We start from the raw sequence: 17,032 nt of genomic DNA on the forward strand, positions 1-17,032 counted from the left end.
CTCCTCACACATTTGCTTGAGTACGGCAGACTAATCACCTTTGAGGATGAAACTCTTCACCACCAATAAAATCGGGTACTGGCTGGTCCAGGTCTTAACTTGTTGAGCCGTGACAGGGGTTCCTTCACTCACAAAAGCATCCATAACTAACAATAGGTCCGCCAGTTGTGGCGTTTCCACCTCCGGTGTGGGCAATGGCAGACGGCTCAAAGCATCGGCACAATTCTCGGTGCCAGGTCTATGGCGAATGACATAATCATAAGTGGATAATGTCAGCGCCCACCTCTGGATGAAGCACTGGTATTGATACCTTTGTTTTCAGATAATAGTGAAATGAGCAGCTTATGATCTGTCTCCAGTTCAAATCGAAGACCAAACAGGTGATACATCTTTTTAACCCCATACACACAGGCTACTGCTTCTTTATCTACCATGCTGTAGGCTCTTTCCGCTTTAGACAAACTTTTTGAAGCATACGTGACTGGTTGAAGTTTACCCGACTCATTAACTTGTTGGAGTACGCAACCAATTCCATATGACGAAGCATCACAGGCCAATACTAAACGTTTACATGGGTCATAATGTACCAGCAACTTGTTAGAGCAAAGCAGATTTCTCAAAAGCTCTATCTTGAGACACACCCCACACCCAGTTGTCGCCTTTTCTTAGCACCATGTGCAGTGGTTCTAATAAAGTGCTCAGTCTAGGTAGGAAGTTACCGAAGTAGCTGAGTAGACCCAGGAACGAACGCAGCTCCGTCACATTCTGCGGATTGGGTGCATTCTTGATGGCCTTGGTTTTCGTGTCCGTGGGCCTGATGCCGTCAGCAGCAATTTTCCTCCCCAGGAATTCGACCTCTGGTGCCATGAAGACGCACTTCGAAAGTTTCAGTCTGAGTCCCATTTTGTTCAGACGATGTAGAACCTCTTCCAGGTTGTTCAGATGTTCCTCGGCGTCACGACCAGTGATCAGGATGTCATCTTGGAACACGACGGTTCTGGAAAAGGACTTCAGTAGACTCTCCATGTTCCTCTGAAATATTGCTGCAGCCGAGTGAATTCCAAAAGGGCACCTGTGATAAATAAACAGTCCTTTATGCGTGTTAATACACATCAGTCTCTTCAACGTCTCGACCAGCTCCTGTGTCACGTAGGCCGACGTCAAGTCCAGTTTTGTGAACGACTTCCCTCCGGCTAATGTTGAAAACAAGTCATCAGCCTTCGGTAACGGGTACTGATCTTGTTTCAAAACCCTGTTGATCGTAGCCTTGTAGTCTCCACAGATTCTGACTGTGCCATCACTTTTCAGCACAGGAACAATGGGGCTGGCCCATTCATTAAATTCAACCAGTGATATGATCCCTTCACGCTGGAGTCTGTCCAGTTCGATTTCGACCTTCTCTCTCATCATATACTGCACTGCCCGAGCTTTATGATGGACAGGTCTTGCATCTGAGACCACGTGGATCTGCACCTTGGCTCCTGTGAAGTTGCCGATACCCGGTTCGAACAGCGAGGGGAACTTGGTCAATACTTGGGCACATGTATCTTCCTCCGACTGCAACGCCTTCATGTCGTTCTGGTCACATCTGTTTTTTTCAAGCCAGTTCCTGCCACACAGCATCGGGCCATTGCCTGGGACAATCCATAGCGGTAACTCATGGACCGCACCGTCATACGACACTTTAATTGTGGCACTGCCAATCACTGTTATGAGTTCTTTGGTGTACGTGCGCAACTTGGCATTGACTGGACTCAGCCTGGGCCTCACAACCTTAGCATCCCACAGCTTGTCGAATGCCCTCTGGCTCATTATCGACTTGCCCCCATGTCCAGTTCCATCGATACCAGCACCCCATTAAATTTCACATTGATCATTATCGGTTTGCTCTTAGTTAGGAATGGGTACAGTCCGTACACTTCCTCCTCTAGTATCTTGGTTGCGTATACGGATCCACGCGAGTCTGACCATCATCTTCCACATGGTGTGTCACAGCTCGCTTGTTCATCTGCGGACACTTGTGCTGGAGATGCCCCACTCTCAGACAGCGTTTGCAACTATATTGCTTAAATCGGCATTGCTGGTGCCGGTGATTTCCACCACAACGCCAACACGGAGAAATCGGATGCATTCCCACTGGCGGACTTTGGGCAGCCACAGGTTTCGCGTATGCAGTCGGGTAGGCCCTGCTATGTGCTGCTCTGCCGAACGCCAAATCAATCATATTTACAGTACTTGCCGAGTTTCGATTTTTCACTGATATCTGCTTCTAGCAGTCGTCATCAATAACTGAACGATGGTGATGGCCCTGTTCAAGTCCAACGTCTCACCAGTAGTTTACGCAGGATCACCTCATGGTTGATGTCAATTACAAAGAAGTCCCACAGCATGTCTGCCAACACTTACACGGTCCCACTAGACGCCTCAGGTCGGCAACGAATTCCGCCGCATTCTGGTCCTCTGAGCGAACGTGTGTAGAAAATTTGCATCTCGGGATGATGATCCTTCATCTGGCTTAAGGTGGTCCTGTACCAGTGTACACAGTTCTTCATACGTCTTCTCTGTTGGATTCACAGCCAGGAGTAGATTCTTTATCAGACCAGAAATGTTTAGACCGCAAACCGTGAGGAACAGCGCCCAGCGCTGATCTGCGTCGCCAACTTCCTCCATTTTGTTGGCCACGAAGAACTGGCTCAAATGGCTCACAAAGTCTGCCCAATCTTCTCCTTCCGCAAATCGCTCCAACAATCCAATTATGCTCATTTTTGCATGCAAAGGTTCTTGTTGCCTCGTCGACAAATGTTGTGTACAATAACTGTTAGACTGAGTACTGTTTAACTCCAAGAGGTATAACCTTGGCTCTGCTTTATTAAGGCCCAAAGTGGCTAATATACAAAATGGCTGGCCTTTTATACTTGGGCTGCACACACGTGCGTGCAGCCCAATGGCCTCCAACAGTGACGCCATCTAGTGGCTAGTAATCCCAAAAGTACATCCATGACATGAAGGTTTAGCATAACCTGCTTGCTTTTGTACCCTCTGCCTCTATTAATAAAGCCTCGGATCCCATAGACTTGTTCTGGACTCCAATACCACAGGAACTAGCTTCTTTCTATCTACCTATCGAATCCGTTTAACATTGTAAACACCTCAATCAGATCACCTCTCAATCTTCTAAACTCAAGGGAATACAGGTCTTGTTGCATTGGTGGAGCTAACACTTTCTAACCGAGACACAGTCCTCGCTTTATTTCATCCCAATGCTGCACCCTGTCCTTTGTTAAGGTTATATACAGGCTCACAATTACTTCTTGGCTTATACCTTCAGCTGGCCTTCCCCTGCCCGCCGGGTCTCGCTTCGGGCAAGAATGTCAATGTCAAAACGTCTGAGTTCCCGGGCAACTATGGCGGTGCGGAGATCCGGCCTGTTGCTGTTGGGATTGTCCACGAGGGTCCTGATGTTCCAGGTCCCGAACTTCATACTGACGGAGTGGAAGGTGCCTGTGTGTGAGTTCTTTTAATGTGGGGTGGCCACTGCACACCGGCAACCACACGGGCTTAGCTGGACAAGGTCTTGGTCCAGTGGCAAGGGGGTCCAAGACAACTGGAGACCAGGCACAGCTCGATAAACCTCATTGTCTACGGCGCCGGGTAGTGTCATTGATGGTAGATGGTTGGGGGCTGGCATTAGGAATGTAGCTTCCAAAAGTATTTTAAAAGTTAAAAGTTGATAAAGGTTCCCAATTTATTTCAGGTGTTTCTAAAGGTTATTAAAAAGTTTTGAAAAGTTTCTTAGAGTTGTTAAAAGTCTAAGATGTAAATCAATAATAGATTATAAAAGTTTCCCCAATTTAAAAAGTTTCTAAAAGTTGTTAAAAGTCAAAGATGTAGATTAATAATAGATATTTTAAAATTATATTGCCTGACTTCCCCAGCCCCTCCCGGCGACCCTTGAACTGCTGGGTCTGCAGCTACATCACCGTCAACTGGAGGAGCAACCTGAGCCACGAGGAGTTCCTGCGGCCTACACCTACTCCATGTAAGGCTCAAATCCTTTCTTTCGTGTGCTGGCTGCGCTGTGTCACACCTACCCCTTGGCTTATACATTGCAACTCATTCATCTTGCTCTGCTTATCCTTCACTGAGAGCATGGACATGGCTGGCACAGATCTCAAACCTTCACCAAACCCTACCACCTTTACCCTATAGCTGTGTGTGCCCCTGTCACACTCACCTTGCTGTGTGTGCCCCTGTCACACTCACCCTGCTGTGTGTGCCCCTGTCACACTCACCCTGCTGTGTGTGCCCCTCTCACACTCACCCTGCTGTGTGTGCCCTCCCACACTCGCCCTGCTGTGTGCCCCTGTCACACTCACCTTGCTGTGTGTGCCCCTGTCACACTCACCCTGCTGTGTGTGCCCCTCTCACACTCACCCTGCTGTGTGTGCCCTCCCACACTCGCCCTGCTGTGTGCCCCTGTCACACTCACCCTGCTGTGTGTGCCCCTCTCACACTCACCCTGCTGTGTGTGCCCTCTCACACTCACCCTGCTGTGTGTGCCCTCTCACACTCGCCCTGTTGTGTGTGCTCCTCCGACACACTCACCCTGCTGTGTGTGCCCCTCTCACACTCACCCTGCTGTATGTGCCCTCTCACACTCGCCCTGTTGTGTGTGCTCCTCCGACAGACTCACCCTGCTGTGTGCCCCTCTCACACTCACCCTGCTGTGTGCCCCTCTCATACTCACCCTGCTGTGGGTGCCCTCTCACACTCACCCTGCTGTGTGTGCCCCTGTCACACTCACCCTGCTGTGTGCCCCTCTCACACTCACCCTGCTGCGTGTGCCCTCTCACACTCACCCTGCTGTGTGTGCCCTCTCACACTCGCCCTGTTGTGTGTGCCCCTCTGACACTCACCCTGCTGTGTGTGCCCTCTCACACTCACCCTGCTGTGTGTGCCCCTCTCACACTCACCCTGCTGTGTGTGCGCTCTCACACACACCCTGCTGTGTGTGCCCTCTCACACTCACCCTGCTGTGTGCCCCTCTCACACTCACCCTGCTGTGTGCCCCTCTCACACTCACCCTGCTGTGTGTGCCCTCTCACACTCACCCTGCTGTGTGTGCCCCTGTCACACTCACCCTGCTGTGTGCCCCTCTCACACTCACCCTGCTGCGTGTGCCCTCTCACACTCACCCTGCTGTGTGTGCCCTCTCACACTCGCCCTGTTGTGTGTGCCCCTCTGACACTCACCCTGCTGTGTGTGCCCTCTCACACTCACCCTGCTGTGTGTGCCCCTCTCACACTCACCCTGCTGTGTGTGCCCTCTCACACTCACCCTGCTGTGTGTGCCCTCTCACACTCGCCCTGCTGTGTGCCCCTCTCACACTCGCCCTGCTGTGTGTGCCCTCTCACACTCGCCCTGCTGTGTGTGCCCCTCTCACACTCACCCTGCTGTGTGTGCCCTCTCATACTCACCCTGCTGTGTGTGCCCTCTCACACTCACCCTGGTGTGCCCCTCTCACACTCACCCTGCTGTGTGTGCCCCTCTCACACTCGCCCTGCTGTGTGTGCCCTCTCACACTCACCCTGCTGTGTGCCCCTCTCACACTCACCCTGCTGTGTGCCCCTCTCACACTCACCCTGCTGTGTGTGCCCTCTCACACTCACACTGCTGTGTGCCCCTCTCACACTCACCCTGCTGTGTGCCCCTCTCACACTCACCCTGCTGTGTGTGCCCCTCTCACACTCACCCTGCTGTGTGTGCCCTCTCACACTCACCTTGCTGTGTGTGCCCTCTCACACTCACCCTGCTGTGTGCCCCTCTCACACTCACCCTGCTGTGTGTGCTCCTCTGACACACTCACCCTGCTGTGTGTGCCCCTGTCACACTCAGCCTGCTGTGTGCCCTCTCACACTCACCCTGCTGTGTGTGCCCTCTCACACTCACCCTGCTGTGTGTGCCCTCTCACACGCACCCTGCTTTGTGTGCCCTCTCACACTCGCCCTGCTGTGTGTGCTCCTCTGACACACTCACCCTGCTGTGTGTGCCCCTCTCACACTCACCCTGCTGTGTGTGCCCTCTCACACTCACCCTGCTGTGTGTGCCCTCTCACACTCGCCCTGTTGTGTGTGCTCCTCCGACACACTCACCCTGCTGTGTGCCCCTCTCACACTCACCCTGCTGTGTGTGCTCCTCCGACACACTCGCCCTGCTGTGTGTGCCCTCTCACACTCGCCCTGCTGTGTGTGCCCTCTCACACTCACCCTGCTGTGTGCCCCTCTCACACTCACCCTGCTGTGTGTGCTCCTCTGACACACTCACCCTGCTGTGTGTGCCCCTGTCACACTCACCCTGCTGTGTGTGCCCCTGTCACACTCGCCCTGCTGTGTGCCCTCTCACACTCACCCTGCTGTGTGTGCCTTCTCACACTCGCCCTGCTGTGTGTGCCCTCTCACACTCGCCCTTCTGTGTGTGCCCCTGTCACACTCGCCCTGCTGAGTGCCCTCTCACACTCGCCCTGCTGTGTGTGCCCTCTCACACTCACCCTGCTGTGTGCCCCTCTCACACTCACCCTGCTGTGTGTGCTCCTCTGACACACTCACCCTGCTGTGTGTGCCCCTGTCACACTCACCCTGCTGTGTGTGCCCCTGTCACACTCGCCCTGCTGTGTGCCCTCTCACACTCACCCTGCTGTGTGTGCCTTCTCACACTCGCCCTGCTGTGTGTGCCCTCTCACACTCGCCCTTTTGTGTGTGCCCTCTCACACTCGCCCTGCTGTGTGTGCCCTCTCACACTCACCCTGCTGTGTGTGCCTTCTCACACTCGCCCTGTTGTGTGTGCCCTCTCACACTCACCCTGCTGTGTGTGCCCCTCTCACACTCGCCCTGCTGTGTGCCCCTCTCACACTCGCCCTGCTGTGTGTGCTCCTCCGACACACTCACCCTGCTGTGTGTGCCCTCTCACACTCACCCTGCTGTGTGTGCCCCCTCACACTCGCCCTGCTGTATGTGCCCTCTCACACTCACCCTGCTGTGTGCCCCTCTCACACTCACCCTGCTGTGTGTGCTCCTCTGACACACTCACCCTGCTGTGTGTGCCCTCTCACACTCACCCTGCTGTGTGTGCTCCTCCGACACACTCACCCTGCTGTGTGTGCCTCTTTCGCACTCGCCCTGCTGTGTGCCCTCTCACACTCACCCTGCTGTGTGCCCCTGTCACACTTGCCCTGCTGTGTGCCCCTCTCACACTCGCCCTGCTGTGTGTGCCCCTCTCACACTCGCCCTGCTGTGTGTGCTCCTCCGACACACTCACCCTGCTGTGTGTGCCCTCTCACACTCGCCCTGCTGTGTGTGCCCCTCTCACACTCGCCCTGCTGTGTGTGCCCTCTCACACTCGCCCTGCTGTGTGTGCCCTCTCACACTCACCCTGCTGTGTGTGCCCTCTCACACTCACCCTGCTGTGTGTGCCCTCTCACACTCGCCCTGCTGTGTGTGCTCCTCCGACACACTCACCCTGCTGTGTGTGCCCCTCTCACACTTGCCCTGCTGTGTGCCCCTCTCACACTTGCCCTGCTGTGTGTGCCCCTGTCACACTCGCCCTGCTGTGTGTGCCCTCTCACACTCGCCCTGCTGTGTGTGCCCCTGTCACACTCGCCCTGCTGTCGGTGGCACTCTGACCCAGTGCAGGAAGGAGACAATGATTGATACCATGAGCGATGGAACGATGAATGAGTTAAGAAATTCAAACAACATTGAGCCTGTTCCATCTCATGTGGTTCTGTAGAATTGGTCACCCAGAACAGGAAGTGGTGAGTGATTGCTGAGTCGGGGCAGCGGTAGTGAGGGTACTGTTGGGTTAGGGTCAGCCCGGGTTCCTGCTCATATCCCAGTGACCCTGTTGGATAGGATGCTTGTCTTGTGAGGACAGGAGCAGTCGTGATTGAGGGCCCCCATTGGCTAGTGTCACACGCTGGAAGAATGGCCATGGAACTCTCACCCCAGAATAAGTTCTCACTCACACGAGAGAAAGAGGGGAAAATCCTCCTGTCGAACATTTTGTATCCCCTCAACCCCAATATTCAGTAAACGTCACCGTGATATCTCGATTCATAAACTTTACTAAAATCCACACTGATTCTTTCAAAATGTTCTAATTAATGGCTGCATCCTCTCTCAACAGCGCTGCTTTGCTGTAGGTCATTGATCCTGTGACTGGAGAATTGTATCGTTGTGTTTCAGGATGCGGACTTTGATTTTGCCACGTTTCCCTGCTCCAGTGACAGAGTGTGTTGTGTTGTTAATTAATGACCACACTCCATGCAGGGTTCAACGCTTTTGTTGCTGAGGTCACTTTGACCGACCGGCTCTCAATGCCTCACAGACAATTTATATAAAGATTAAATGACTGTTAGCAAGAAATTAATTTACATATATCTGAAACTTTCCAAACCAGCAGGCCCACAAAGTTAAACCCAAAACAACAACTAGTGAGAGCAAGTGTTACATCGCACCTTATAATATCTTCCAGACCCTAGCTCATCACAGTCAATGATTCATTGTTGGAGTGCGGTCACTATTATAATGTGCGAAACGTAGCACCAATTTGTGCACATTAAGATCCCACAAACAGCAATGTAATAGTGACCGGATAATCTGTTGTTTCAGAAAAGAATGTTGGTCAGGAAACCGGGGGAATCCAGCCTGACACACTGGTACTGTACTGAGGGAGTGCCGCACTGTCGGAGGGGCAGTACTGAGGGAGCGCCGCACTGTCGGAGGGGCAGTACTGAGGGAGTGCCGCACTGTCGGAAGGGCAGTACTGAGGGAGTGCCGCACTGTCGGAGGGGCAGTACTGAGGGAGTGCCGCACTGTCGGAGGGGCAGTACTGAGGGAGCGCCTCACTGTCGGAGGGGCAGTACTGAGGGAGTGCCGCACTGTCGGAGGGGCAGTACTGAGGGAGCGCCTCACTGTCGGAGGGGCAGTACTGAGGGAGTGCCGCACTGTCGGAGGGGCAGTACTGAGGGAGCGCCGCACTGTCAGAGGGGCAGTACTGAGGGAGTGCCGCACTGTCAGAGGGGCAGTACTGAGGGAGTGCCGCACTGTCGGAGGGGCAGTACTGAGGGAGCGCCGCACTGTTAGAGGGGCAGTACTGAGGGAGTGCCGCACTGTTGGAGGGGCAGTACTGAGGGAGTGCTGCACTGTGGGAGGGGCAGTACTGAGGGAGGGGCTGCACTGTGGGAGGGGCAGTACTGAGGGAGTGCTGCACTGTGGGAGGGGCAGTACTGAGGGAGTGCTGCACTGTTGGAGGGGCAGTACTGAGGGAGGGGCTGCACTGTGGGAGGGGCAGTACTGAGGGAGTGCTGCACTGTGGGAGGGGCAGTACTGAGGGAGTGCCGCACTGTCGGAGGGGCAGTACTGAGGGAGCGCCGCACTGTCGGAGGGGCAGTACTGAGGGAGCACCACCCTGTTGGAGGGGCAGTACTGAGGGAGTGTCGGAGTGGCGCAATGTCGGAGGGGCAGTACTGAGGGAGTGTCGCACTGTCGGAGGGGCTGTACTGAGGGAGCGCCGCACTGTCGGAGGGGCAGTACTGAGGGAGTACCACACTGTCGGAGGGGCGGTACTGAGGCAGCGCCGCACTGTCGGAGGGGCAGTACTGAGGGAGTACCACACTGTCGGAGGGGCGGTACTGAGGGAGTGCCGCACTGTTGGAGGGGCAGTACTGAGGGAGTGCTGCACTGTGGGAGGGGCAGTACTGAGGGAGGGGCTGCACTGTGGGAGGGGCAGTACTGAGGGAGTGCTGCACTGTGGGAGGGGCAGTACTGAGGGAGTGCTGCACTGTTGGAGGGGCAGTACTGAGGGAGGGGCTGCACTGTGGGAGGGGCAGTACTGAGGGAGTGCTGCACTGTGGGAGGGGCAGTACTGAGGGAGTGCTGCACTGTTGGAGGGGCTGCACTGTGGGAGGGGCAGTACTGAGGGGGTGCTGCACTGTGGGAGGGGCAGTACTGAGGGAGTGCCGCACTGTCGGAGGGGCAGTACTTAGGGAGCGCCGTTCTGTCGGAGGGGCAGTACTGAGGGAGCGCCGCACTGTCGGAGGGGCAGTACTGAGGGAGTGTCGGAGTAGCGCAATGTCGGAGGGGCAGTACTGAGGGAGTGTCGCACTGTCGGAGGGGCAGTACTGATGGAGTACCACACTGTCGGAGGGGCGGTACTGAGGGAGCGCCGCACTGTCGGAGGGGCAGTACTGAGGGAGCACCACACTGTCGGAGGGGCGGTACTGAGGGAGCGCCGCACTGTCGGAGGGGCAGTACTGAGGGAGTACCACACTGTCGGAGGGGCGGTACTGAGGGAGCGCCGCACTGTCGGAGGGGCAGTACTGAGGGAGTGCCGCACTGTTGGAGGGGCAGTACTGAGGGAGTGCTGCACTGTCGGAGGGGCAGTACTGAGGGAGTGCTGCACTGTGGGAGGGGCAGTACTGAGGGAGGGGCTGCACTGTGGGAGGGGCAGTACTGAGGGAGTGCTGCACTGTGGGAGGGGCAGTACTGAGGGAGTGCTGCACTGTTGGAGGGGCAGTACTGAGGGAGGGGCTGCACTGTGGGAGGGGCAGTACTGAGGGAGTGCTGCACTGTGGGAGGGGCAGTACTGAGGGAGTGCTGCACTGTTGGAGGGGCTGCACTGTGGGAGGGGCAGTACTGAGGGGGTGCTGCACTGTGGGAGGGGCAGTACTGAGGGAGTGCCGCACTGTCGGAGGGGCAGTACTGAGGGAGCGCCACACTGTTGGAGGGGCAGTACTGAGGGAGTGTCGGAGTAGCGCAATGTCGGAGGGGCAGTACTGAGGGAGTGTCGCACTGTCGGAGGGGCAGTACTGATGGAGTACCACACTGTCGGAGGGGCGGTACTGAGGGAGCGCCGCACTGTCGGAGGGGCAGTACTGAGGGAGCGCCGCACTGTCGGAGGGGCGGTACTGAGGGAGCGCCGCACTGTCGGAGGGGCAGTACTGAGGGAGCACCACACTGTCGGAGGGGCGGTACTGAGGGAGCGCCGCACTGTCGGAGGGGCAGTACTGAGTGAGCGCCGCACTGTCGGAGGGGCAGTACTGATGGAGTACCACACTGTCGGAGGGGCAGTACTGAGGGAGCACTGCACTGTCAGAGTTGCTGCCTTTCGGATGAAATGTTAAACTGAGGCCCCATCTGCCCTCTTATGTGGACCTAAAAGATCCCATGGACATATTTCTATGCAGAGTGTGGGATTTATCCCTGGTATCCTGGGGCCGATATTTATCCCTCAAACATCATCACTAAAACAGTGATCCGGTCATCATCACATTGCTGTTTGTGGGAGCTTGCTGTGCGCAAATTGGCTGCCGCGTTTCCTACATTACAACAGCAACTACACTTCAAAAGTAGTTAATTGGCTGTGAACCGCTTTGGGACTTCCTGAGCTGGTGAAAGACGCTGATCGTCTTTCCTTGTGCTACCCTTTAAGACTCACAGTTTGAGGAAAGAGATTTTTTTTTAAGGATCTGTTGACCAAGACCAAAAGAATCTGGTGGTGCAGAAAGGGTCAGAGTGCGATATGGCGATCCTAACATTCCCAGATATGGCAGTCCCGTCCCTTTGGAATCCACCTGCCTGGGAATATTCATTCACACAGCATCACAGTGAAATCAAGGAGCTCTGCTTGAAATGATTCTTTGATCACAATCATCGCGGCGTGATTGGCTGAAACTGAGAGCTCTGTATTTATAATGGAGGAGGCAAGGTGTTGGTGAAGGTGTTTAGATGAGGAGTGGAGTGGGGTGAGTACAGCTGGAGTTTGTCCCTCGCCAGCTGCTGATAAGATGCCCTCATATAGAGCCCAGCCTGTGGGGCTGGGACACCGAGCTTCAGGAGGCAGGTGAGAGGAACACGGAGTGTGACAGCTGCTCACCCGGGCCCGGGGTTTACACACTCACCCGGGGTTTACACACCGACCCGGGGTTTACACACTCACCCGGAGTTTACACACCGACCCGGGGTTTACACACTCACCCGGAGTTTACACACCGACCGGGGTTTACACACTCACCCGGAGTTTACACACCGACCCGGGGTTTACACACCGACCCGGGGTTTACACACCGACCCGGGGTTTACATACTCACACGGAGTTTACACACTCACCCGGAGTTTACACACTCACCCGGAGTTTACACACTCACCCGGGGTTTACACACTCACCCGGGGTTTACACACCGACCCGGGGTTTACACACTCACCCGGGGTTTACACACCGACCCGGGGTTTACACACACACCCAAGGTTCACACACCGACCCGGGGTTTACACACTCACCCGGAGTTTACACACCGACCGGGGTTTACACACTCACCCGGAGTTTACACACCGACCCGGGGTTTACACACCGACCCGGGGTTTACACACCGACCCGGGGTTTACATACTCACACGGAGTTTACACACTCACCCGGAGTTTACACACTCACCCGGAGTTTACACACTCACCCGGGGTTTACACACTCACCCGGGGTTTACACACCGACCCGGGGTTTACACACCGACCCGGGCACAGGTTCAACAGGGATACTTACAGTGAAGGGCAGGAGTGTGCAATTACTCCATCTGAAGTTTAGTCGACAAATGAATAATGAAAGGGGCTCTGGATTGATGAAAAAGTTTGTCGGGTTTTAATTTGTTGGGACAGAAAGGGGGAGCTCCTTGTCACATCGTCCAATTACATGTCTCAGCATGATTCGGTGCCCAGACTGAGGGGCAAAGGTTGTGTTTGAAGAACGTGGCCCCTTCAATATATCGATGGGGATGGAAGAGGAAGATGCAGGAGTTTCCCTTTAAAGGAACTTCGCCTTGTTTGTGCGGGTTGAAAATAACAACTTAGAATTGTGGGGCTTTGGAGAACCTTTCAAAATATGTTGGTACAATAGGAGCGAATGGGAAGGAGCGTGCTCTATTGGGATTCTGTACAATGGGAGTGAATGGGAATAGTTTTAGGGACTGGAGGTGCAAGGAGTGTCAGTGGGAGAGCATTTTGGTGCTAGTGATCATAATTCAGCTGATTTAGCGTAGTTATGGAAAAAGACAAAGATAGACCAGGAATAAAAGTTCTAAATTGGGGGAAAGCCAATTTTATCAAGCTGAGATGTGATTTGGCCAAAGTGGACTGGAAACAGCTGTGTCAGATCAGTGGGAGGCATTCAAGGAGGAGATCCTGAGGGTTCAGAGCAAGTATGTTCCCTTAAAGAAAAAGGGTGAGACTAACAAATCTAGAGCCCCCTGGATGTCGAGGGACATTCAGGGTAGGATAAAGAAAAAAAGGGAGGCTTATGACAGATACCGAGGGCTAAATACTGCAGAAACCCTCGAGGACTATAGACAGTGCTGGGTTGAAATTAAAAAGGAAAATGAAAAGCAAAGAGAGGGCATGAAAGAATGTTAGCAAGTAAAATCAGGAAAAACCCAAAGATGTTTTATGCATAGATTAAGAATAAGAGATACTAAAGAAAGGGTAGGGCTTATTAGAGACCATAAAGGAAATCTGTTTGGAGGTGGAAATCTGTGTGAAACATAGAAACATAGAAAATAGGTGCAGGAGTAGGCCATTCGGCCCTTCTAGCCTGCACCGCCATTCAATGAGTTCATGGCTGAACATGCAACTTCAGTACCCCATTCCTGCTTTCTCGCTATACCCCTTGATCCCCCGAGTAGTAAGGACTCCATCTAACTCCTTTTTGAATATATTTAGTGAATTGGCCTCAACAACTTTCTGTGGTAGAGAATTCCACAGGTTCACCACTCTCTGGGTGAAGAAGTTTCTCCTCATCTCGGTCCTAAATGGCTTACCCCTTATCCTTAGACTGTGTCCCCTGGTTCTGGACTTCCCCAACATTGGGAACATTCTTCCTGCATCTAACCTGTCTAACCCCGTCAGAATTTTAAACGTTTCTATGAGGTCCCCTCTCATTCTTCTGAACTCCAGTGAATACAAGCCCAGTTGATCCAGTCTTTCTTGATAGGTCAGTCCCGCCATCCCGGGAATCAGTCTGGTGAACCTTCGCTGCACTCCCTCAATAGCAAGAATGTCCTTCCTCAGGTTAGGAGACCAAAACTGTGCACAATACTCCAGGTGTGGCCTCACCAATGCCCTGTACAACTGTAGCAACACCTCCCTGCCCCTGTACTCAAATCCCCTCGCTATGAAGGCCAACATGCCATTTGCTTTCTTAACCGCCTGCTGTACCTGCATGCCAACCTTCAATGACTGATGTACCATGACACCCAGGTCTCGTTGCACCTCCCCTTTTCCTAATCTGTCACCATTCAGATAATAGTCTGTTTCTCTGTTTTTACCACCAAAGTGGATAACCTCACATTTATCCACATTATACTTCATCTGCCATGCATTTGCCCACTCACCTAACCTATCCAAGTCGCTCTGCAGCCTCATAGCCATCCTCCTCGCAGCTCACACTGCCACCCAACTTAGTGTTCATCGCAAATTTGGAGATACTACATTTAATCCCCTCGTCTAAATCATTAATGTACAGTGTAAACAGCTGGGGCCCCAGCACAGAACCTTGCGGTACCCCACTAGTCACTGCCTGCCATTCTGAAAAGTACCCATTTACTCCTACTCTTTGCTTCCTGTCTGACAACCAGTTCTCAATCCATGTCAGCACACTACCCCCAATCCCATGTGCTTTAACTTTGCACATTAATCTCTTGTGTGGGACCTTGTCGAAAGCCTTCTGAAAGTCCAAATATACCACATCAACTGGTTCTCCCTTGTCCACTCTACTGGAAACATCCTCAAAAAATTCCAGAAGATTTGTCAAGCATGATTTCCCTTTCACAAATCCATGCTGACTTGGACCTATCATATCACCTCTTTCCAAATGCACTGCTATGACATCCTTAATAATTGATTCCATCATTTTACCCACTACCGATGTCAGGCTGACCGGTCTATAATTCCATGTTATCTCTCTCCCTCCTTTTTTAAAAAGTGGGGTTACATTGGCTACCCTCCACTCCATAGGAACTGATCCAGAGTCAATGGAATGTTGGAAAATGACTGTCAATGCATCCACTATTTCCAAGGCCACCTCCTTAAGTACTCTGGGATGCAGTCCATCAGGCCCTGGGGATTTATCGGCCTTCAATCCCATCAATTTCCCCAACACAATTTCCCGACTAATAAGGATTTCCCTCAGTTCTTCCTCCTTACTAGACCCTCCGACCGCTTTTAGCTCCGGAAGGAAGATGTATGGTTCTTGAATACTTTGTGTCTGTTTTCACAAAAGAGTGGGGTGATGCAGACATTGCAATCAGAGAGGAAGAGTGTGAAATATTAATTGAAATAAACAAATGAAAGAGGAAATATTAAGGGGTTTAGCAGCTTTGAAAGTGGATAAATCCCCTGCCCCGGATGAGATGTATCCCAGGCTGTTAAGAGAAGCAAAAGATGAAATAGCAGAGGCTCTGACCATCATTTTCCAATCCTCGCTGGCTACAGGTGCATTGCCAGGGGACTGGAGGACTGCTAATGTTGTACCTTTGTTTAAAAAGGGAGAAAGGGATAGACCGAGTAATTACAGGCCAGTCAGCCTAACCTCGGTGGTGGGAAAATTATTGGAGGCAATTCTGAGGGACTGGATAAATCTTCATTTAGAAAGACATGGATTAATCAAGGACAGTCAGCAGTTGTTAAGGAAAGATCGTGTCTGACTAACTTTATTACTTTTTTGAGGAGGTAACTAGGAGAGCCGATGAGGGTAGTATGTTTGATGTAGTGTATATGGATTGTAGCAAGGTTTTTGATAAGGTCCCACATGGCAGATTGGTCACAAAAGTAAAAGCCCATGGGATCCAAGACAAAGTGGCGTTGAATCCAAAATTGATTCAGAGGCAGGAAGCGAAGGGTAATGGTCGATGGGTGTTTTTGTGACTGGAAGGATGTTTCCAGTGGGGTTCCGCAGGGCTCAGTACAGGGTCCCTTGCTTTTTGTGGTATATATCAATGATTTAGATTTGAATGTAGGGGATATGATAAAGACGTTTGCAGATGATACAAAAGTTGGCTGTGTGGTTGATAATGAAGAAGAAAGCTGTCGACTGCAGGAAGATGAAGTATAATGTGGATAAATGTGAGGTTATCCACTTTGGTGGTAAAAACAGAGAGACAGACTATTATCTGAATGGTGACAGATTAGGAAAAGGGGAGGTGCAAAGAGACCTGGGTGTCGTGGTACATCAGTCATTGAAGGTTGGCATGCAGGTGCAGCAGGCGGTTAAGAAAGCAAATGGCATGTTGGCCTTCATAGCAAGGGGATTTGAGTACAAGGGCAGGGAGGTGTTGCTACAGTTGTACAGGGCATTGGTGAGGCCACACCTGGAGTATTGTGTACAGTTTTGGTCTCCTAACCTGAGGAAGGACATTCTTGCTATTGAGGGAGTGCAGCGAAGGTTCACCAGACTGATTCCCGGGATGGCGGGACTGACCTATCAAGAAAGACTGGATCAACTGGGCTTGTATTCACTGGAGTTCAGAAGAATGAGAGGGGACCTCATAACAACATTTAAAATTCTGACGGGGTTAGACAGGTTAGATGCAGGAAGAATGTTCCCAATGTTGGGGAAGTCCAGAACCAGAGGTCACAGTCTAAGGATAAGGGGTAAGCCATTTAGGACCGAGATGCGGAGGAACTTCTTCACCCAGAGAGTGGTGAACCTGTGGAATTCTCTACCACAGAAAGTTGTTGAGGCCAATTCACTAAATATATTCAAAAAGGAGTTAGATGAGGTCCTTACTACTAGGGGGATCAAGAGGTATGGCGAGAAAGCAGGAATGGGGTACTGAAGTTGAATGTTCAGCCATGAACTCATTGAATGGCGGTGCAGGCTAGAAGGGCCGAATAGCCTACTCCTGCACCTATTTTCTATGTCTATGTTTCTATATCAATCAACTGGTCAGGTGGGCAGAACAGTGGCAAATGGAATTCAATCCGGAGAAGTGTGA

The 17,032-nt window shown here is 52.5% G+C and overlaps 1 protein-coding gene across 10 annotated transcripts in view; it reads left to right on the forward strand.

Annotated features, from left to right (window-relative positions):
* The window catches only part of LOC139276493 (uncharacterized), a 97,394-nt gene that overhangs the window by 76,410 nt on the left and 3,952 nt on the right, over positions 1-17,032 (forward strand). For 9 of the 10 annotated variants that reach the window (XM_070894588.1, XM_070894587.1, XM_070894591.1 and 6 more), the window contains one exon: positions 3,936-4,039. In XM_070894588.1, the coding sequence (XP_070750689.1) occupies positions 3,936-4,039 (104 nt within the window). Of the gene's footprint in view, positions 1-3,328; positions 3,348-3,935; positions 4,040-17,032 lie in introns of those variants that run through there. The other variant, XM_070894601.1, reaches the window with a different exon arrangement.

Source organism: Pristiophorus japonicus, chromosome 11, assembly GCF_044704955.1.
Source record: "Pristiophorus japonicus isolate sPriJap1 chromosome 11, sPriJap1.hap1, whole genome shotgun sequence".
Lineage (NCBI taxonomy): Eukaryota > Metazoa > Chordata > Chondrichthyes > Pristiophoridae > Pristiophorus > Pristiophorus japonicus.